Source organism: Pristis pectinata, chromosome 9 (assembly GCF_009764475.1).
Source record: "Pristis pectinata isolate sPriPec2 chromosome 9, sPriPec2.1.pri, whole genome shotgun sequence".
Classification (NCBI taxonomy): domain Eukaryota; kingdom Metazoa; phylum Chordata; class Chondrichthyes; order Rhinopristiformes; family Pristidae; genus Pristis; species Pristis pectinata.
In genome coordinates, this window is record NC_067413.1 from 42,921,050 (window position 1) to 42,943,138 (window position 22,089).

At 41.4% G+C, this 22,089-nt stretch overlaps 1 protein-coding gene across 1 annotated transcript in view; it reads right to left on the minus strand.

The window, feature by feature from the left end:
- fer1l6 (fer-1 like family member 6) overlaps positions 1–22,089 on the minus strand; it is a 107,101-nt gene that overhangs the window by 48,160 nt on the left and 36,852 nt on the right. The window contains exons 17-25 of the mRNA XM_052023537.1: positions 19,904–20,020; positions 15,861–16,013; positions 13,909–14,089; positions 10,247–10,371; positions 7,499–7,633; positions 6,548–6,697; positions 4,045–4,155; positions 2,526–2,687; positions 1,911–2,085 (exon numbers count right to left, since the gene is read on the minus strand). Of these exons, the coding sequence (XP_051879497.1) occupies positions 1,911–2,085; positions 2,526–2,687; positions 4,045–4,155; positions 6,548–6,697; positions 7,499–7,633; positions 10,247–10,371; positions 13,909–14,089; positions 15,861–16,013; positions 19,904–20,020 (1,309 nt within the window). The remainder of the gene's footprint in view (positions 1–1,910; positions 2,086–2,525; positions 2,688–4,044; positions 4,156–6,547; positions 6,698–7,498; positions 7,634–10,246; positions 10,372–13,908; positions 14,090–15,860; positions 16,014–19,903; positions 20,021–22,089) is intronic.

Below are 22,089 nucleotides of genomic sequence, written 5' to 3' on the forward strand. Positions count from 1 at the left end.
TTGGAGAGCATGTATTATGAGGATAGGTTGACCAAGTGAGGGCTTTTCTCTTTGGAGCAAAGGAGGATGAGAGGTGACCTGATAGAGGTGTACAAGATGATAAGAAGCTTAGATCGAGTGGACAGCCAGAGGCTTTTTCCCAGGGCAGAAATGGTAAATACAAGGGGGCATAATTTTAAGGTGATCAGAGGAAAGTACAGGGGGGATGTCAGAAGTGAGGTTTTTACAGATTGATGGGTGCGTGGAACTCACTGCCAGCAGAGGTGGTAGAGGCAGATACATTAGGGACATTTAAGAGACTCTTAGATACATGAATGATAGAATAATGGAGGGCTATGTGGGAGGGAAGGGTTAGATGGATCTTAGATTTGGATAAAATGTCAGCATAACATCATGGGCTGAAGGGCCTGTACATGCGGTGATGTTCTATGGTCTATGTACTAGAGAATGTAACCTGGCCTGATACTTCAGAAGATTAATGGAGGGGTGCTGCATTGATCAAGTGCCTGCTGAGAAGCTAAAGAATTTGTTGAGCTAAACACATTCTATGATAGGGTCAGCAAGTTTTACTGTCTTTGAAATTCATCCCATCAATGTCAAGCTCTGAATCTGAAGAATTTTGATCATTTAAAAACAGCATGAAGAAAGAGTGAGACGTGGGAACATTCACAAGATAAAGATCTTGTCACAGAGGTGGGGGGTTGGGAGGGAAGAAATTAAAGCAAAATGGACTGAATAAAATAAACAAATGTAAAAATCAGGAAGAAAAATAAAGAGAAATAGAAAAAGGAAAAAACTGAAAGACAACATGAGAGTAAGAAAGATGTAAGGACATTAAACAAACAAGAGATACCCAGAACAAAGAAGTGGAAAAAGACTTTTTGTGCAGATGATGGAATCATGAATGCCAGATTGTGTTTTGGGTCTTTCTAACATCTACTACCTAACAGTAGTAAAAATGTAATAATCCTTCCTGTTACTCTAACACTTTCTGGTGTTGTACCATTGGTATTCTGAGTGTATTAACAAGTATATGTTGCATTGAAATAATTACCTCTGCACCAGTGAAAGATGTAATTTCTACTAAATTACATGCCATATCATTCATCATCACTGAAAGTTTGCTTAAGTAATTTACACTCAACTCACCAAATCCAGTTTTGGGGCCTAGAATGTAATAATAATGATGAGGAAAGGAATGCATTTATATTGCACTTTTTATGGTTTCTGGATGCCTCAGTACTTGAGAATAAATTAACTAATTAGCACAATTAGAAGATTAGAAAATTAGATAATTAGCAAGATTAGAAAAATGATATCTAATATGTACACAGCACCATCTCATAACTAGAAATGCAATACATGAAGTTGAGGGATAAATATTGGCCAAGAACTGTGCAGTAGTAAAGTAGGAAAGCAGAGAAAGCCTCCACTTAGCATATAACTTAAAAGTCATAGGCTCCAACAGTGCGATGCACACTGCAATTTCAACCTCAATCATATGCTCAAAGCTCTGGAATGGAGCTTAACCTCAAACATCTGACTCAGAAACAAGCTTAGCCACCAGTAAGCTGCCAATTGTTGGAGTAAAAATATTCTTTCAAAATTCTATTGTGATGTTCACTCATCATAGAATCAGGGAATATCTTTGTTCTACTCATCCCTTTCCACCTCTTCTGCTACTGAAAATCAACTGCTTTTTCTCATTCCCAGTTCTGATGCAGGGTCCCGGACCTAAAGCATCAACTGCTTCTCTTTCCACAGATGCTGCTTGACCTGCTGAGTGTTTCCAGCATTCCCTGCTTTGTTTCAGATTTCCAGCATCTGCGTGCTCTGATTTTTCAGAGAATCAGAATACTGCCTCCAGTTAATTTTTCAAGAGTGCTTGAAGTATCAGTCCAGATTCTCACCAGTTGTATTTCTTGTCCTTTTAAGCATTGGTTGGCGACGCCGAGAAGGTTTGCAGATATACTGCTTCAGTGAGTTGATTGTGTGTGTTCCAACAAAAGTGCTTCGGCCAAATGCCCTCCAATCAACAACAGAAATGCAGAGTGATGAGTGTAGGTGTTCATTCTCAGGTAATTCCTATCAAGATAAACAGGGAAATTTCTCTTTTACATTATCTTTCCTTCATACTACTCAAGAATTACAGTTATACAGTGCAATGATTAGAGAAGAAACATGGAATTTAATAAGCAAGCCCAACTACGATAGCCTAGAACTTGCGGCTGGGATGAGCCATCTGAAATCATAGCTGACCTGTGTATCATTTATGGAATTACCTTTTCCTGATGCCCCAGTATTGGTCAGTTTGAGAAGTTACTGTGTCTGGACTTTGTGACATATCTGGGACATATTCTTGACATTCTGTTACTACTTGATATACTTGTGTTCATATCCTGCCTTTCTTTCAGCTAGTTTGGCTTCTGCTGGGTCTCAAAGGAACAGGCAGAATTCCTGAGACAACCAAATTTTCCCATTACTGACAGCAATATAACCAGTGAAGTCAATGGTTGTTTACTTACCACTATGAAACCCTCTGTTTGCACTGTAAAATTGGGATTTTTCTTGTAACTCTGAATGATAGCAGATTTGATGACCGTCCCAGAACATTCAATGAAAACTTGAGGACGATCCACAGTGAGAAGTTGCACTCGTTTGAGCTCTCGAAGACCCCAGAAAAACACCTACAGAAAAATGGATTTCATAAGAAATAATTTTGAAATTTAAGATAAGTGCTGAAGAGGTCAAGCATAGATTGGGAGATCACTTTGCAGTATATGTCCATCCACCCACAAGGGTGACCCTGAGCTTCCAGTTGCTTGTCACTTTAACTCCCCATCCCACCCACCTGACCTCTTTCCTTGACCTCCAGCATTGTTCAAATTTACAAGTTTAAGCAACAAAACCTTGTCATCTATTTGGGCATGTTGTAGTGCCTGGGACCCAGTAATGAATTCAACAACTTCAGATAATTTGACTTTCTAATGTAATGTTAGGCACCTGTAACTTTAAGTTTCTTTTTCTTTCTTCCCTTGCAACCTGATCTGCTGAATGTTTCCAGCAATCTGTTACTTCTGCAGTATTCTGCATTTCAGTTTCAATGTTCTTTTTCCTCTCTACAGTCCTTGTTCATCTCCATCTACTTATACCTCCTAGATCGATGAGCTCTGACTAATGTCATCATTGCCCACTTTTGGGTAACATCAACAACATGACAATTTTGGTCTCCATCCAGATAAAGACATTTCTTTTGTTCTTTCCACCTCTCTGCAACTTAAAACACACTTGTTTCCTCACCTTTCCAGTACTAATGAAAGGTCATCAACCCAAAATGTTAACTGTTTCTCTCTCTCTACAGATGATGCTTGACATAATGAGCATCCAGATTTGTTTACTTGATAGGTCAGAACTGGGTACATCTCTAATTAGGCTGCAACTTGAGTACTGCGTATAGTTCTAGTCACCATATTATAAGAAAGATAATTATAGTGGAGTGTGTATAGAGAACTAGAAAATCGCAGTTATAAGAGAAGATTGGATAGACTGGCATTATTTCAGGGGACACTGAAGGGAGACTTAATTAAGATGTATAAAATTGAGGGACCCAGACAGAGTAAACAGAAAGGCCCTGTTTACCTTAGTAGAGGAGTCAAAAAGCAGGTAGCATAAATATAAAGTAATATGTAGAATTAGGGGGAGATGAGCAAAAAAATGTTCATGATGAAAAACATTCATGATGAACTCAGGTTCATAGGGATCTGGAACTCGCTGGCTGAGAGGGTGGTAGAGGCAGAAACTCTTGCATTTGAACAGTGCTTGGATTAGAGATGTGACTTGCAGGGCTATGGACTGAGTGCCAGAGGTGAGATTAGGTTGAGTAGCTTTTTTATAACTGCCATAGACATGATGAGCCTAATGGTTTCTACTATGTTGTAATTTTTCTTGGATTCTGAAGGCTTATAGTGATAGCAAACCCAATAAGCACAGGATCAGGGACATTGCGGTCTTTGGCTCCAGTCTCTGCTACATTAGACAACATACCTCCACCTTGTACTTGCTCAAGAGAGGACGGATGTTGACTGGCACCGGCAAAACCTGATTTGCATCTGGTTCATCAACAGGAGGAAGGCCTTCACCTTCTGGACCAGGAAGCTGAGGACAGATAATTCATGGAACAAAGGATGATCATTACACACATTATAGCAATCAGTATTGTCCACTCCCCATTGTTCTGCTTCTTCTCTTCCTTTCCCAGCTCACCCTTCCAAAATAAACACCCTAAGCTGACCTGTTTTCATCACACTTACCCTTGTGCATTGTTAGTCTTGTGAACATATTTAAGTAAATCATGTTTTAAAGGGCAGTTGAAAATTCTGCATTCAACTCAACCTTGGAAACCATGGGTTGAATCTTAATGAAAGATGGGTGGGTTGGGGACTTTAAAACATGACTCCAAACAGATACCTCAGCATTGCATGGTAGTAGAAGAGGGCAAAAGTCAATCTGTTCATAATTTACATTAATGAGATAGGGACCTCTACTTTTAAATTGCTTTATGGGTTCAATGCCAAACAGCATACAAGGCCGCTTGGAAATCTGGCAACTGATGGAATGCAATAACAACTTCAGGGAGAAGGCAACTACTACTCCCAGTCTACACTTGTTCTCCTATCTCTCAGATTACTTCCCCAGTCTGGAATCTGTCTCCTTGCAGGGATCAGATTCCCTATGCCAGGGTTTAAGGATCAAGAGCTTACATCCTCACTGCTTCCACCAGAAGCAGAATGCTTTTTACCTGGTGCTGCAGTGTGTGATACAGCTGTCCTCTGGAAGCTAGGTCTGTCAGTCAGGTTGAACTGAACTAAATGTATAGACACGGTGGTGGCAAGTCTCCACTGCATACAGGGTAAGTGAACTTCCACAACCAGCCTACACACTGTAGTCCTATCAAGATTCAGATCCATCTCTGCTTAATACTGGATCCTTGGATTAATATCCTAATAAGCTCTTTCCATGGATTCCTCTTTTTTGGTTCTGTATAACATCAGTAAATATTTGCTTCTAAGTGGATTGGCTCAATCCATAAAATGCATACAATTCAATTTCCACAGTACAATAACCAATTATACTGGACTCTTAGGGGTAGATTTTCTTTGCTGGGGAGAAGTTGAAGCTTTGGACTTTTCTGCCTTGTGCACCCAGGAGAATGATTTAGTTGGCGTCACTAAGGTTCAATGCTGAGTCTTCAGTATTTAGTTTAGTAGATTATTGTCAATAGCCCTTTATTATAGAGGGTCATTTAAGTCTACATTGAAAGCCTCTATAAATCAACTCATACAACAGGTGCTGGATTTTGAGATCTGCTTTCAGCCACCTTCAAGACAGATAATAGAGGAAAATCAGAAAATGAAAACTTACACCAGATTCCCCCACACAAAATGCAGCACCTACAATTCATGAAAATATTTATTGTTGCTGGATTCATGGACATCATGGTGGCTGGGCAGATCTTTCAGTACTTACTTCTGATGTTGCCCAGTGATTACCAAAGATGACCAATATCCCTACAGGTAGGATCTGGGCCCTTGGCATTGGATCAGAGACTTGCATGGTTAAAAATCAAAAGGGACCTGGAGCCACTTGGAAGGGAAGCTTAGAATTAGATTTAAAGGTATTTTTCCCCTATCTCAGATTTCTTTTTAAAGTTTATTGAAATGTAACGTGTTTCCTGAAGTATTTGTATATACATCATAAGCATTGCAGAATAGGCTTCTGGTATCACAGGAAGCTCCCTTAAACTCTGCTTACCATCCTGTCTTTAGAAGGCAGATTACAAATGCATCATAGAGATGACACACAACAGATCCAACACACAAAGCGCTGGAGGAACTCAATGAGTCAGGCAGCATCTATGGAGGGAAAGGGACAGTTGACGTTTTGGGTCGAGACCCTTCATCTGGACCCTTCAATTGGAGTCTAGATGAAGGGTCTTGACCCAAAATGTCAACTGGTCATTTCCCTCCATAGATGCTGCCTGACCCACTGAGTTCCTCCAGTGCTTTGTATGTTGCTCCAGATTCCAGTATCTGCCATCTTGTATGTCTCCACACAGCAGATCCATGGAGGTTCCTTCAGCAAAGCTTCAGAAGACTGCATTGAATCTTGATGCTGTCAGTTACCTACCTCACAAGAAAGACCTGCAACTCACTAAGATCTGAGCCCACTGCCAGATGTGTCTTCTGATGTTATAATTGCTGTTCTCTAAATGTTCCTCTCCATCACCTGTTTGATTTAATTAAGTTTCAGTGTGTAAAGTTAGCAACCACGCAGATTCAGTTATAAAACTGATTGTATATTTTTTTATTTCCTAACCTTCAGTATACCATCTTTGACCATTATTGTGGTTTCTGCTGTGTTTCTGCATTATAGTGTGTTTCTGCTGTATTGACTTTGATAGATACTACAGGCACTGTGTTCAGAGAAACATTTCATGTTGAGGCATTGCATAAGATGGAATAACACTTGAACACCAATACATCCATACCTGCAGGAGCTCAAAAGCCACAAGAAGCTCGCCCCCAGGTACACTGCCGCAGTACATTGGGTAATATTGAAGCACAGGGGGAGTATAAGCCTGCCCAACCAGCTGCACAACTGGAAGAGCCACTGTGCTGCCAAGGTACTCTGCTTTACCCTGCAATAAAGGGAGCATACAAGAAAATCCATTACCTATAACACTGTGACATAGATCTCAACCCATAAAAATGAGCTGATAAAGGTTGGCAGCCAGTTGACCTGCTGTCTGGAAACAATGAAGTAATGATTCTAAATGGAAATACAAGTTTGAGGGTCTTTCTCACTTTCATTTCATGTGGAGGAAGCAGGAATAATAAATCCAATATGTGTGTATGCTCTTACAAATACATTATGTATGCACATTGGTTGCTGAATGACTTGATCAATAATTATTGTACTTCACAAGTAGATGTCAATAATGAAAAGAGCTTGCAAATGCTTGACCACAGGATGATTGGTAACCTATTGATTTGTGGCATGAAGAGAGATGACACTTGAGATCCCATGCATGAATCTCCCATGTCAAGTGTAAGCAAATAAAAAAGATTTATATTTATATCATGATATTCATAACCTCAGGATTTCCAAAAACACTTTGGGAATGAAATTTACAGCTACTCTTACAGAAAAGCTGGCAGCCAATTTGTGCATAGTCAGCTCCCAGCGATATCTCAATTGACAGTAAGCACCCCCTCTTGGAAGCGGGGAGAGAAAGCCTACAGAATGCATCACATGGGACAATGCAGAATTAGCTGAAGAGTGGAACTGGCATAGGTGGCTTCTAGGGAAGCCAGTAGAGGGTTTGTGATAGAGACGGAATTAAGTGAACGATAAAGAACAAAGATCAACAAAATGCAAACAACAATAGCTGTGAGGTTTATTTCACCATGATACAGGCAGATTAATACTCTATACTCACAACAGCATCTTGATCATAAACTTCAATAACCACAAGTGGAGGATCCTCCTTTATTTCCGTTACTTCACCACAAAGCTGGATGTTATTGAACAAGAGCATCTGGTTCCATGTAGGGGATAATGTGTTAGCGATAACCTATTAAATATCGACAAAAACAAAGATATGATGGGAGGTTTTTGACCTTGGATTCTTAAAATAACCATTACCACAATTCATTCAACGTTTTTTCAATGTATTCATTCATGAGATCTGGACATCACTGGCAATGCTAGTTAAGAGACAACTATATTGTTGAATTTGGAGTCACACATAGGTCAGGCCAGTTAAGTGTGGCAAATTTCCTTCCTGAGGTACATAAGCGAAACACACGGGTTTTATAGGATGATCTGCTAGTTTGTGTTTACTGTTAGCTTATCTGCTAACAAAGTTAAGTAACTTTTTTTTAAACATAGAAATTGAAATTGACCGTGTTTTCTCCTTGGCTCAGCTCATTCATCACAGTGAAAACTTCTCGATACCAAGTTACAGCAGCTGAAAGGCAAACTAGGTTAATGGCTTTAAAAGCAGAGACACAGAGTACAAGAGCAAAGAATCTGAGCTAAAATTTCATAACATTAACCTCTCAAACGCAGGAGGATTTCAACCGATAACTTATTTACTCTACAGTGAGGTGGCAGTGCTATCATCAGTCACCTGCCTAGCGCTGGCCTGGGCTGTCTTCTCTCCTCTCCTATCAGGCAGAAGATGCAGGAGCCTGAGGGCACATACCACCAGGCTCAAGGACAGCTTCTATCCCACGGTGATAAGACTATTGAACAGTTCCCTTATATGATGAGATGGACTCTTGACCTCACAATCTACTTTGTTTGACCTTGCACCTTATTGTCTACCTGCAAATGCACTTCCCTGTAGCTGTGACACTTTACTCTGTATTCTGTTATTGTTTTTACCCTGTACTACCTCAATACACCGTGTAATTAATTGATCTGTACGAACGGTATGCAAGACAAGTTTTTCACTATACCTCTGTACGAGTGATTATAATAATACAATACCAGTAATGGTCCTTCCTTCCTAAACTCTTCACAATGCTCAAGCCATATCTTTTTGTCCTCCCATTGAGGTATTCATGACCAACCAGCAATAGTCTATGTAGTTGAGAGATCGAGACAACTTACCACACAGACCAGAGGGAGAAACAAACCCCTAAGTTCAATAGGCCTATAGTGGCCAGTGTTCATTTAATCAGTGAACAATCAGTGAATCAATGCATAAGATGAGAGATAAACCATGCCTCTTTGTCGTTCCTATTGTTCCTCACAAGTCAATAACTGTAACAAATATGGTAGAGACCTTTCCAAATATAACATTGACACCAGTTCCCTCAATGGGACCCAGCTCTCTACACAAGGTAGCTGCTACCAAATCCAGTTAATGCACCAACTTGCCAGTTTTCTCGACTATTCCAATTTGTGCCATTAACACTGACTTCCATAAGCATTGCAATATAAATGGAACTGAAGCTACACTCAGAAAAGTCTATTCTTGTAAGCTTGGACATTTGTTTGGAAGCCTGACAGTAAAACAGCCAAACCTACTTTCCATGGTGTGGTACTCGACAGTTTTTTCCAACATTCAACGAAGTACAAAAAAGACACATTAAAGGCTACTTCAAACTCCTGCAATGTTAACCCAAGCACACAGTCATATCACATCTGGATAGTTCATTTATACAAGTCTAGCTGCCAAATGCGTAGCAATTAAGGCAATTCCTCTTTCTATTTCATTTTGCCTCTGGGGCAATGCTTCAGTGTGTACATTCCATTAGGGATTAAGCTGTTCTCCATTATACACACACGTAACTGTAACTCACCCATCAACTACACAAGATACTTTCTCAGATTTGCTCTGTTTTGATATATCCTGCTAACCAGATTCTCCAGAGAACCTTGGAGTAATCAGGAATGAACAGATTGGATTTTACTCTCAGGGGGAGTACACAGATTCAAATAAGCCTGCAGAACTCAGAGAAACTCCACTTGCAATGTTTTCTCTGATTTCTGTAGCATGTCATAGAGGTTCTAAGAAGAAATTGGAAGTTAAGTGAATACATGGTTGAATCTATTTCATCTAGAATGAATTCCCTGGCTCCAAAATCTTTTAAATCAGACACTCAATGAATCTCTTTCAGAAGGGAATAACACAAAGTTGCCAACTGTTATCTTCGGTGATATGTTGCATTATTGCAGATATATTGTAAGAAATAGGATTGGAGCAGATAATCCAAAACTGATTTATTGATGGACCTCTAAAGTAGGCAGAATGTGTTCTAACCATTACATTAAAGCATGCGATAAGCCACTAAGAATAATAGTCAGGACTGCACATTTCAAGAGAGTAGCTCAAAAGCACATAAGGGCCATTTGTCCCAATTTTTGTTTTTATATGTACCTTGAAAGGGGCTGGGGTGTGTTGGTGAAGGATTTCAGTGAATGTTAAATTCCTTCAGAATTGGGCTGGAAAGCAGAAAAGGCTGCTCTTTCCTTTCTTGTCCTCTTCATTGACTGCAGATAAACTAATACTGTAAAACGCAGCCAGGAAAATGGGTTGTTTAAAATGACTTGCAGGAGATTTGAGAGAGTGAGTTGCACTATGTGTTATGATCAAACAGTGAGGGGATATCAGAAGGCTTTACCTATGACAGTAATAATTATAACTACTGACATGTCATTAACATATCATATTTACCTTAGTAGTCTGACATTGTGAAACAAATGTCACTTTAGCAAAAGGATCTGAAAGACCACTACTGTCAGCAGGCAGAAGTCCTCTCGCCTGATACATGTGGCATCTTAGCTGAAACAGATGCTGATCTGTTCAATACAAGGAATTCAAAGTACACTTGTTAAAGATTTCAACATTAGAATCACAGCACCTTATTAAATAATAATTAGTTATTAACAGTTATTAACAACATTGTATTTCAGTTGCCTTGTCTTGATTACCAACAGATTCATATATGGAAGAATGCTATCTTTCCTTTGAATTCTTGATGAGCTTCTGCACATATACCTATTTCTATGGTTAAAAGAAGTAGTTATATATCCTAAGCCTAGTGGAAAATTATTTTATTTAATCATTCCCTCTCATTTGTATTTAACTTAAAGAGCTTGTGTTATAAATATTCCCAATTCATTTTCAAGGAAGTAATCTTGAAAAGCTCCTCTCTGAGCTTTTTTTGCAGGCAGCAGTTCCTTTTATTGAAATATTATTCATTTTTCAATGAATACACTGACAACAATAAAAGCAAGACCCTCATGTGCCAGAGATAATGTTATCTGATTTCTATGCTTCATAGAACTGTTGACCCCGGCATTCGTGGTTAAATACGACTTTTTCAACACTTATTTCCAGTATGTGAAACGAGCCCCGAAAGTTGCCAGATAAAACATTGACAACATTCATTAGCAAGGTGAAGAGCTTTTCATTCAAATAGACTACGGTCCAGCTTGTTCAGAAATTGCATCTTTCTTTAACCACTCTCTGACCTCATCTTACCCACTGTATTCACTTCCTTCGCCTTCCACTGATGCGTCCTGATCTGCTGAGTGCTTCCAACATTTTCTGTTTTTATTTCAGATTTCCAGCATCTGTAGTTGTTCTGATTTTCTTTTTAGCCGGCTCCTGCTCCCTCAATTCTTCTCCCACTCAACTGCTATCCATTTAGCTTCTCTTGATTATAGTCCATCTCATCAGGCACTGACCCCTGCTCATCAAATCCATGGTCACCATCTCCCCTGACCACCAGCTTACATGTTGACTGTCTGTTGCACCACCAATTACTGCCTTGGCCAGAACATAGTTGTACAGGACAGAACCAGGCCCTTTGGCCCACCATGTCCATGCCAACCTTTTCTCCCATCTACACTAATCCTAGTTGTCCACATTAGGACCGTACCCTACTACGCGTTGTCTATTTAAGAATCCATCTAAATGCCTCTTAAATATAGTGATTGTATCTGATTCCCCCACCTTCTCAGGCAGCGCATTCCAGATATCAACCACTATGTAAGAAACTTCTCTCTCAGTTTTTCACTGTACCTCGGTACACGTGACAATAATAAACCAATACCAATTGAACAGGAGGGCGCCGGAGCACGACAACTCGTTGCAAGCTGCTCTCTGCAGATCTACTCATTACTTCTATTATAATTGTTCTTCTCTTTTAAATCTGAATTCTATGTTTCTAAGAATTACTAATAATGTTCTTTTAAATCTTCTTACAGGGCTGGCGATCTTCTGACCTCCAGGACCTGCAGTGCATTTCCTCTGTAGCTGTGACACTTCACTCTGTATTCTGTTATTGTTTTACCCTGTACTACCTCAATGCACTGTGTAATGAATTAATCTGTACAAACGGTATGCAAGCCAAGTTTTTCACTGTACCTTGGTACAAGTGACAATAATAAACCAATACCAATACTCCTTTCTCTCACTTTAAACCAATACCTCTTGTTTTTGATAACCATACCATGAGGAAAGGACTTTGACTATCTACCTTAGCTATGTCTCTCATAATCATATATACTTCTATCAGGTCACCTCTTCCCATAGTGTGGTGACCAGAACTGCACACAATACTCCAAATGTGACCTAAGCGATGTTTTGTAAATCTATAACAAAACGTCCCAACTTTTATATTCTGTTCCCTGCCCTGTGAAGGCAAACATGCCATATGGCTTCTTCACCACTCTGTCTGTGTTGTCACTTTCAGGAAACCATGGACTTGTGCCCCTGGCTCTCTCTGTTCATCAACATTCCTTAGTGCCCTACCATTTACAGTATATGTCCTACCCCTATTTGATTTCCTAAAATGCATCACCTTGCACTTGTCAGGATTAAATTCCACCTGCCAACGCTCTGCCCTACTTTCCATCTGATCTATATCCTGCTGTATCCTTAGACAACCTTCCTTGCTTTCCACAACAAGATTCGTGGCATCTTCAGGCTGACTAATCATGCCTCCTATATTCACATCCAAGTCATTAATATATGTCATGAATAGCAAAGGTCTTAGCACTGATCCCTACAGTACACCATTAGTCACAGACTTTCAATCAGATAAACCTCCTTCCACCACTACCCTCTGCCTCCTATCACCAAGCCACTTTTGGATCTGATTAGCCAACTCACCTTGGGTCCCATGTACCTTGACATTCTGGACAAATCAACCAGGTGGGGCCTTGTCAAATGCCTTACTACAGTTCATACAGACAACGTCTACCACCCTGCCTTCATCAAGATCTTTGTTATCTCTTCAAAAAAACTCAGTCAAGTTAGTGAGGCAGAATTTCCCCCACACAAAACCATGCTATCACTGATCAGCCCCTGTCTTTCCAAATGTACATAAATCCTGCCCCTTAGGATCTTCTCCAGTAGCTTCCCCACCACAGACCCTTAGAGTTAGTGACAGAACCAGTGCTTGGGCTCCAGCCTGCAGAAACACCATGTCAACACAATAGAGTGTGTTCAAGATATTTAGTTCAAGTTCACTTGCATGTAAATTTCAATCAATGAAAAGGAAAATAATTGAACAAAAAATCATTATCACTACTTGATTAGGTATGGCTGAAACCAGGTTTCACCGCTGTGTGTCCCAGTTTGGAGGGGCAATTAGAGTTGTTTTTCTCTCCTCTCTCTTCAGACCAGTTATAAATGCAACAGACCACACTGAGTGCATTCTGTCAGACTTGACCTGCTCAATTATTGGTTCAGGTCATGCAAATAAGTTGGTGCATGCTGAGCACAAGCCTGATCCTTGTGTAAGCCCTTGTTCTGAAAACCAGTTGCTCCTGGAGGTTTGAAAGGGACCTCCCTGGCATGAGGACTTCCGACTGTGGACAGAAAACAGCAGCCAGAGATCCAAGGCTGCACCAATCCTGCTTAACATAAATGTAAAGCCTGGATCCTGCTGAGAACCACAGATATCAGGAGGGCTGGGCTCAAGTTCTAAGGCCAACATCTGCCAGTGTCACCCCCACCCCTCCCCTTTCCTATCCATGTCGAACTTCCCAAAGGGGCTTCCGCCAGAGAGAAAGGAGACAGGAAGCACTGTGAAATGTTTCCCATGTCATTTCTGCATTACTTTAATAAATGCACCTCATCAGCACAAAGAATGACCCCCGAAGAGAAGCTGCAAGTAAACTGGCATAAATGCTCCGTTCCACACCCAGGGTGTCTGCACACCCCATGTCAGACACTGGAGAAACAGCACACACAGGCTGGATGAAGGGATCATTGGCTGTAGGCCACACTTATTAAAAACATACCTCTATTTTAACTACAGCTTTATATAATGCAGATCAGAAATTAGAATGACCTTTAATGGAATAGATCAGCATGACACTCACCTTTATAAAGAACACTGAGAGGTATGGAAATCTGAAGGTCAGTGCCTGGTACTGGAATTTCTGGTTCAAATCCATTGGGTAAGTTTGCCAAAATACTATCTGCATGTCTCATCAAACCCAGCCACAGGTAAAGATCCACCTTTGCTTGCATGGTCCAGCCCATAATATGTTTGCCTGGTAACTTAAAGAATACTCATATATAAAAAACATATTATTATTTCTAATCAAAGTATATCAGATTATGCAAACCACAGAATTTAATGCATATATCCCTTATCTGATTCCTCTTTTCACCTTCCTTTCTTATCAGATTCTATAATCTGCAGCCTTTTGTTGTCTCACCAATCACCTCCCAGCGTCTGTCGTGATCTCCACCCCTCCCGCCCCCACCTGGCTCCATCTGCCCATCAACCTCTCCTCACCTGAATCCACCCTTCACTTGCCAGCTCCTGCCACACCCCTCCCCTCACCTCTTTATACCAGCCATCTCCCCTTTTCATTCTCAGTCCTGATGCAGGGTCTCGACCCAAAATGTCAACTATCCCTTAGACTCCTCAGATGCTGCCTGACCCGCTGAGTTCCTCCAGCATTTTGTTAAATCCTGTCAGGGCTGAGTAGGGGAAATATTGTGTTCCATTAGCATGCATGGCTCATGTTTGAATCCCGTTCCTGATCAATGGCATCCTGCTGCCTTGCACAATTTTAAATTTAATGATTTTCCATTGGAATTCCTAATGCACGTGGACCTAGCATACAATACAGCCCCTGAGATAAAGAAGATAAGAAAATCCACTCAAAGATACCATAAGGAAGTTTGCTGAATATTATTTTTCTTAAAATAGAGGAGGTGGTGCCGAGTACTGGTGCCAATCGTGATCAGATGTGGGTACATGTCCACAATACCCCCTACAGAAGATAATAGAAAATACAAAAATCCTCTTCCTCAAAAGGCTCTTGATGTGGAATCAATGGAAATCTTTAAAACTAAGAGTGACTGATACTTAGGAGTAAAATGGTACATGGAGCTAAAGTGGAGATCGACCATGAACAAGTTGATTGGTGGGACGGACTTGAGGGGTTCAATGGCCCTCTCCTGTTCCTACGAGCCCCAAGTCTACCTTGGACTGTTCCAGAATTTTCCAGATGGAGGTCAGCGATCTTCCAACAAGTGGGACAAATTATTAGCAAATAGGTTTGTTGTCCAGTTCCTGTTCACTTCCAGCTGAATTGGCTGTTTCTATCTTTTCTATAGTTTGGTGACCAGAACTGAACATGCTATTCCAAGTGTGGCCTAACCAATGTCTCTTACAGCTGCAACATGGTGTCCCAACTCTTATACTCGGTATCCCAGCCTATGAAAGCAAGCAAGCAAGCTAGACACCTTCTTCATTACCCTATCCAGCTGTGTTGCCATTTTCAGGGAGCTATGAACTTGCACCCCAGGTCCCTCTGTACATACACACTTTTAAGGTCCCTGCCATTACTGTATACATCCAACCAGTATTAGATAACCCAAAATGCATTACCTCACTCTTAATTGTATTAAATTCCACCCGTCACTGCTTTGCCCAACTTTCCAGCTGATTTATGTCCCTCTGCATCCTCACTATCTACAACTCCACCAATCTTCATATTGTCAGCAAACTTATCAGACCACAGACACTCTCATCCTTTTTGCACCGGCCCACAATACAAGACCTTGTCAAAAGCCTTGCTAAAGTGCATGTATACCACATCCACAATCTCGCCTTCATCAATTTTCTTTATAACCATATTTTCAATCAGATTTGTGAGTGAAGGCTTCCTCGGCACAAGACCTCGCTGACTCCTCCTTAGAAAGAACTTAGAAGATATTTGTATTTCTATCCTGTGCAGCAGAAACTGGCAAGGGATAAGCTTAACCTTCTCTATTTCAATGTTTCAGACATTTATAGAACAAAAAAATTATATACTTTTAGAAAGAACGTCTTAATTTTTCCACAGTCCTTTCCTTTCTCATCCTCTTTCTCAGAAAACAAGATGTCTTTAGCTGGAATCCGTGCATATGCAACTTTCTTGTTACCGCTGAGCATCCAAATAAACACATCCGGAATGGTGTGTTGTGGCTGAAAATATAAAAATAATGTAAATTACTGGTCCCATTTTAAAATGTTCCTGCTGCAACTTCCTTTTAGGTTGTGAATATATGTTCCTGCAATTTTGTGTTTTAGTATTTTGATCTATTTTTAGCTCCAAATTTTCTTCCTCATTTGTGCTTTTGGACTGCACACCCATTTGATCAGAGAGAAGGGTGGAATGTGTTGCTATGGAAACCTCAATGGCCTCCAGCATTGACAATGACACCAATTACAGAGAATGGAGTCCAGTTTCAAACCAGCAGAGTCCTTTGATTATTAGTTTGGGACTACACCTCGTGATCTAAGTGCAAATCCCTCAGTACAATCCCTTAAGCACAATAGCTTTCACCATGGGTTCCATGATGCACATTGGCATTCATTCAAAAATATATCACAATTTGATAATCCCAATTACACAGATTTCTCAGAAAACATTGAAATTTAATATATTAAATACAGTTATCCTAGGCAAAAATCATTAACCAAAATTATTTTTATGCTTGTATTCCTGAGGGATAAAGGTAGTTGATTGTATTTATTTAATGGCTAATTATAACATCAGGAGGAACACCTCAATCTTTTTTTTAGTTTTTAAGTACAATCATTGTTTGGATTAGATATGGCAACTAAGTAGTGCACTGCAAGGTCACTCTACAATACATGACATGATTGGTCAGTTTGACTGCTTTGTGATGACGGTGACTGTGGAGGAAGTGTTGGCCAGGACACCAACAGAGTATTTGCTTCTCTTTAATTGTTCCCTGGGAATATTTTACTTCCAGGTGAAGTAGTAAAAGAAGGTGTGGTGACTTTAGTTTAATAAGCTATCTAAAAACTGAATCTCCAAAACTTCAGCACTCCCTCAGAAATGACTTTGTTCAGTCCTGTAAGAGAATTTGATTCCAACTTTTGAAGTACAAAATGATTAAGTGACCTAACATTTTCAAACTGCATTGCTCAATGAAGTGATCATCTAGGCCATTGTACTGGAGGAATTCAGCAGGTCGAGCAGCATCTGTGGGAGGAGACAAATTCCTTTCCTCCCACAGATGCTGCCTGACCCACTGAGTTTCTCCAGCAGATTGTTTGTTGCTCCAGATTCCAGCATCTGCAGTCACTTGTGTCTCCATGCTTGGCATAGACATTGTGGGCCTATGGGCCTGTTCCTGTGCTGTACTGTTCTGTGAATCTAGGCCATTATGTTGTATCATCCATGGGATGAAATGCCAAACAATTAAAGGAATGTCATTATACTGAAATTAAAGTTAGGTTTGTCACATGGAAATCTGTGACCGTGACTATGCGTTAGATTGCAATAGTCTAGGGGTGCCCAGCTTATCAAACTCAGATCCTTTAGTGTAAAAATAACTTCATTATACATAGCCATCAGACGTATGGGAGAAAAGCAAATATTCTCTTGAGTAAATACTTGATGGAAAAATAACTACAGAACTACAGTGAAAGAGCAGGAAAGGGACTAATCGGACAAATCTACTAAAGAGCTAGCACACAGACAAAGGGCCAAATGGCCTCTTCTGCATTGCACCAATCAACGGGTCAAATTTAGGACTAATAAACAACTAATGTAGCATCAGGTAAATTTATCTCTGAAGCCATTTGACTACATTACAAGCTAATAACTCTATTCAAAGCGTTTATATGCTCGTCTCCATGGTTTGATTTCAAAAGAAAAGTTGGGATAGTTCTATCGGAGTTGAAGTAAAAGTAAAGAATGCAAACATTAACACAGATCAGCTGAGCCATTAATTCAACAATCCAGTTGGGAAATTGTTGTAAGTCCAGAATTTGGAAGGTGCCACTTTAGAAATACTGAATTGTTGGTTCACAAAATGACAACAAACCCTTATAGGGCCCAGCACAGGGAGCACCAAGGAGCTGTGCATTACTGAATTAGCCTTGTGGAAGAGAGGCCCTCGGAGGCTGGGGAATAGGTTGGGATCTGAAAAGGTGGTCAGGGTGAGAGTTGGTTGCCAAAGTCTGTTGTTGGTGAGGGGGTAGGTGGCTCAAATTAGTGGTGGTGGAAGGGAGACTGTAATGAGGAAAATGCTGGAATCTATTATTAATAAAGTAGTGAAAAAAAACTAGAAAATAATAATAGCATTGGGCAGAGTCAACACAGATCTATGAAAGGGAAATCATGTTTATACAAACCTGTTAGAGAATTTGGGGTTGTTACAAGCAGAAAAGAGGAGGGCAAACCAGTTGCTGTGGTGTATTTGGACTTTTTGAAGCCCTTTGATAAGTGCGACACAAGAGATTATTAAACAATATTGGAGAGCACAGTACAGGGAGTAATATACTGACATGGATTGGTTAATAGACAGAAAACCGAGAATAGGAATAAACAGATCATGTTTAGGATGGCAGGGTGTGACTAGTGGGTACTGCAGGGATTGGTGCTGGTACCCAGCTACTCACAATTCATACCAATGATTTGGATAAGGGGATCAAGTCCAAATTTGGCGATGGTTCATTGTGGGTAGCCGTGTTGGCTGAGAGAAGGATGCCAAGAGGCTTCAGGGAGATACAGACAAGCTAGGTAAATGGGCATAGCAGATGGAATATAAATGTGGAAGAAATGTGAGGTTATCCACTTTGGTGGAAAAAAATAGAAATGTGAAAGATTGAATGGTGTTGGTATTCCAAGGGATCTGGGGCTCCAAATACAAAGCACTGAAAGTTAGCCTGCAGGTACAACAAGCAATAAGTTAAAAAATGGCATATTGTTTTTTATTGCAATAAGATGTGTACAAGATTAGAGATGTCATGCTCCAATTATACAGGGCCCACATCTGGAATATTGTGTGTAGGTCTGGTCTCCCTACCAATGGAAGAATAGAAGAAATGCAGCAAAGATTCACTGGATTAATTCTTGGGATGGCAGGTGAGGAAAGATTAAGATGACTGGGCCTATGCTTCTGACTTTAGAAGGATGCGAGATGATTTCACTGAAACATACAAAATTGTTACAGGGCTTGACAGGGTTGATGTTTCCCCAGGAGCACAATCTCCATTCTGGGCAGAGATACCATGAATGGGGCCATCCATTCAGGGCAGAAATGAAAATATCTTCACCAGAGGGCAGTGAATCTTTGGAATTCTCTACCCTAAAAGGGCTGAGGAGACTCAATCGTTGATTTTATTCAGGACAGAGATTAATGAATGTTTGGATTTTAAGGAAATCAAGGGATATGGAGTCCATGCAGGAAATTGGCATGGAGTTAAAAGGTTGGTTATGATCTTATGATATGGTATAGCAGTGAAAGGGGCTGAATGACCTACTTCTGCTTCTCTTTGTGTTTTATACTAGTGGGGCTGGAAATCAGACGCGAGGGGGTGGAGCGGTAGTTAGATGGTGTCACTGGTCTTGAGGTTGGGCCAGGTTGGTTGTCAGTTGTGGGGCAAAGGTAGAGTGGGGGAGGAACACAAACTGTACCCAGGCAGGGAATGGGATGTTTTGTGGTTTGGGAATATTGGGTTGGATGGGTGGATTGGCAGTGGAGGAGGAGTGGGGTGGGGGATGTGGTCACACAAGATGCACAAGTGTTCCAGGTGGGGGTAGGGATTGTTATCAGGGAATAGGGGCCTGAGGAACCTTTCTGAAGCTGGTTGTCAGTAATACTGCGTCAGGCTTCACAAGTGAGGGCTTGTTTCCACAGGTTTGGAGTAGGTTGAGTTAGTAGGTCACACTCCCATAGGGAGGACACTGAAGGAAAATCAAAGACCAGTACAGCTCACAGCTAGTCCTCAATTTTCCATTATATTTTGCTTTTCACTAATAGTGAATTGCATGATGTGACACTTTGCAATCCAGTTCCTGAGCAAAAAGCATCTTTCTATCCTTCACTGTAACACACCTCATCCGCAAGGAATCGCAGTCTCTGGACGCAGCTCTGGATCGCACGCAGCTGCTCATTCGAGGATATTTTCTTCTTTTCCTGAACAATTACCCTGGCTTCCTGGGACATTAGCTCCTAGAACAGAGATGAAGAGCCAGGTGATAACAGTAAAAAGGACAAATAACATTTTTAATTTTGCTTTTCCATTTTTTAATCACATGGCCACATTAAAAAAACAAGGTGGTACAGTGGCATAGCTAGAAGAGCTGCCACCTCACAGTTCCAGAGACCCAGGTACAGTCCTGACCTCGGATGCTATCTGTGTGGAGTTACACGTTCTCCCTGTGACTTTGTGGGTTTCCTCCAGGTTCTCCTGTTTCCTCCCACATCCCAAAGACATGGGGGTTGGTAGGTTAGTTGACCACTGTAAGTTGCCCCTAGTGTGTAGATGAGTGGTAGAATCTGGGAGGAGATGATTGGAATGTGAGGAGAATAAAATGGGATTAGTGTAGGATTAGTGCAAATGGGTGTTTGATGGTCAGCACAGACTCGTGGGCTGAAGGGTTTCTCTCCATGCTGTATGATGCTATGACAAAGTTGTACACTGCTAAACACCTATCAGCAATTGAGCAAGGGGAATACAAATTTAACTTTTTTATCTTCCATAGCTCAGCTCTACTGACATAGTTTAACACAAAGAAACCTGAGAATGAGTGAACCTGGGATCCAGTCTAGATTGATGGGCTGAAGGACTCCTCTCTTCTGGTTCTAATATTGCTGGATAAACCAAGTTCCAGCAGCTTCCTCCGAATTCCTCATAAACATCAGCTCTGAGGAGGAAAAAAGTCCATAATTTGAGACCGATCCTCACAAATCAAGAAGAGAGCGCAGTTTAAAGATGGTTTTGGTGGCAAAGGTGTTTGAAGCTTCATCTGATTTCAGTTGATATTGAGTGACAACTGTAGAGACCAGTCCTGCTGCTCATTTTCCATCAGCGTCATGAGTGACAGAGAGAGGATTGGAAGCAAGTGTTGGACAAGAAAGGGCTGTTTTTTGTAAGTGCAGTGAACCAGATTTCTGCCCTTTCCTTCACATTGAGCACAGACAGAATCGTTCACCTGGGCAGCCTGATCACCACCCCCCCCACCCTCAATCCTTGAGGTCTAAACACTCACTTGCCTCCTTGAACCATCTACTAAAAACCCCAGAGCAACAATCAGCTGGAGGAACTCAGCAGGTTGAGCAGCATCAGAGGGAAGAAAGAAATTGTCGACATTTTGGGTTGAAACCCTGAATCAGGACTAGGGGTGGAGGAGCAAGATGGCCAGCATAGAGGGGAGAAGGGGAGTGGTGAGAAGGGATTCAGAGATGATTGGTGGGCTGAGGAGGGGTGTGAGATGACAGGCAGGTAGTGCCAGGCAGGGGAGATGAGCGGGGGTGGAGTTGGAAAACTGTGGCAGGTGAATGATAGACAGAGGCAGACAGAGAGAGAGGGGAGAAGGATAAAAAGGTGGGGGGAGGGAGTAGGAAAATGGGAGACAGCTGCTGGAGGGAGATAAGCAGGAACACAAAGCGCTACCAGAGCTGGATTCGGATAAGTAAAGGAGGTGAGAGTGGGAGCTATTAGGGAAGAAGGGAGAGGTGAACAACAGCTGAAATTAGGTGGTGGGGGGTGGGGGGGGGGGGTTACCTGTGTGTGAAGTGGGTGGATGGAGCCAGAGCAGGAGCGGGAAGGGGACAAAGATGGGTGAAGGGGAGCTGAGGGAAGGGTGGGAAGAGGGACAAAAATGGGAAGACTGGAGGATCAGAATGGGGGTGGGGAGAGGGGCGAGGGGGAGAAAAAAAGAGGGGGTTTACCTAAAATTGGGAAACTCGATATTCATGCCATTGGGTCGTAAAATATAAAGTGTTGCTCCACCAGTTTGCGTCAGGCTTCATCCTGGCAGTAGAGAAGGCCAAGGGTGGACAGGTCAGTGTGGGAATGGGAAGGGGAGTTGAGATGGGAGTTCGGGATGGCCATTGCGACTGAGCATAGGTGTTCTGTGAAACAGTCGCTGAGTCTACACTTGGTCTCGCCAATGAAGAGGGGGCCACATTGGGAGCACCAAATGCAGTAGGCAAGGTTGGAGGAGATGCACGTGAACCTGTCTGGTTCCAACTGTCGCTCACCGCTCCCTTCTCCTCTAATGGCTTCCACTCTCACC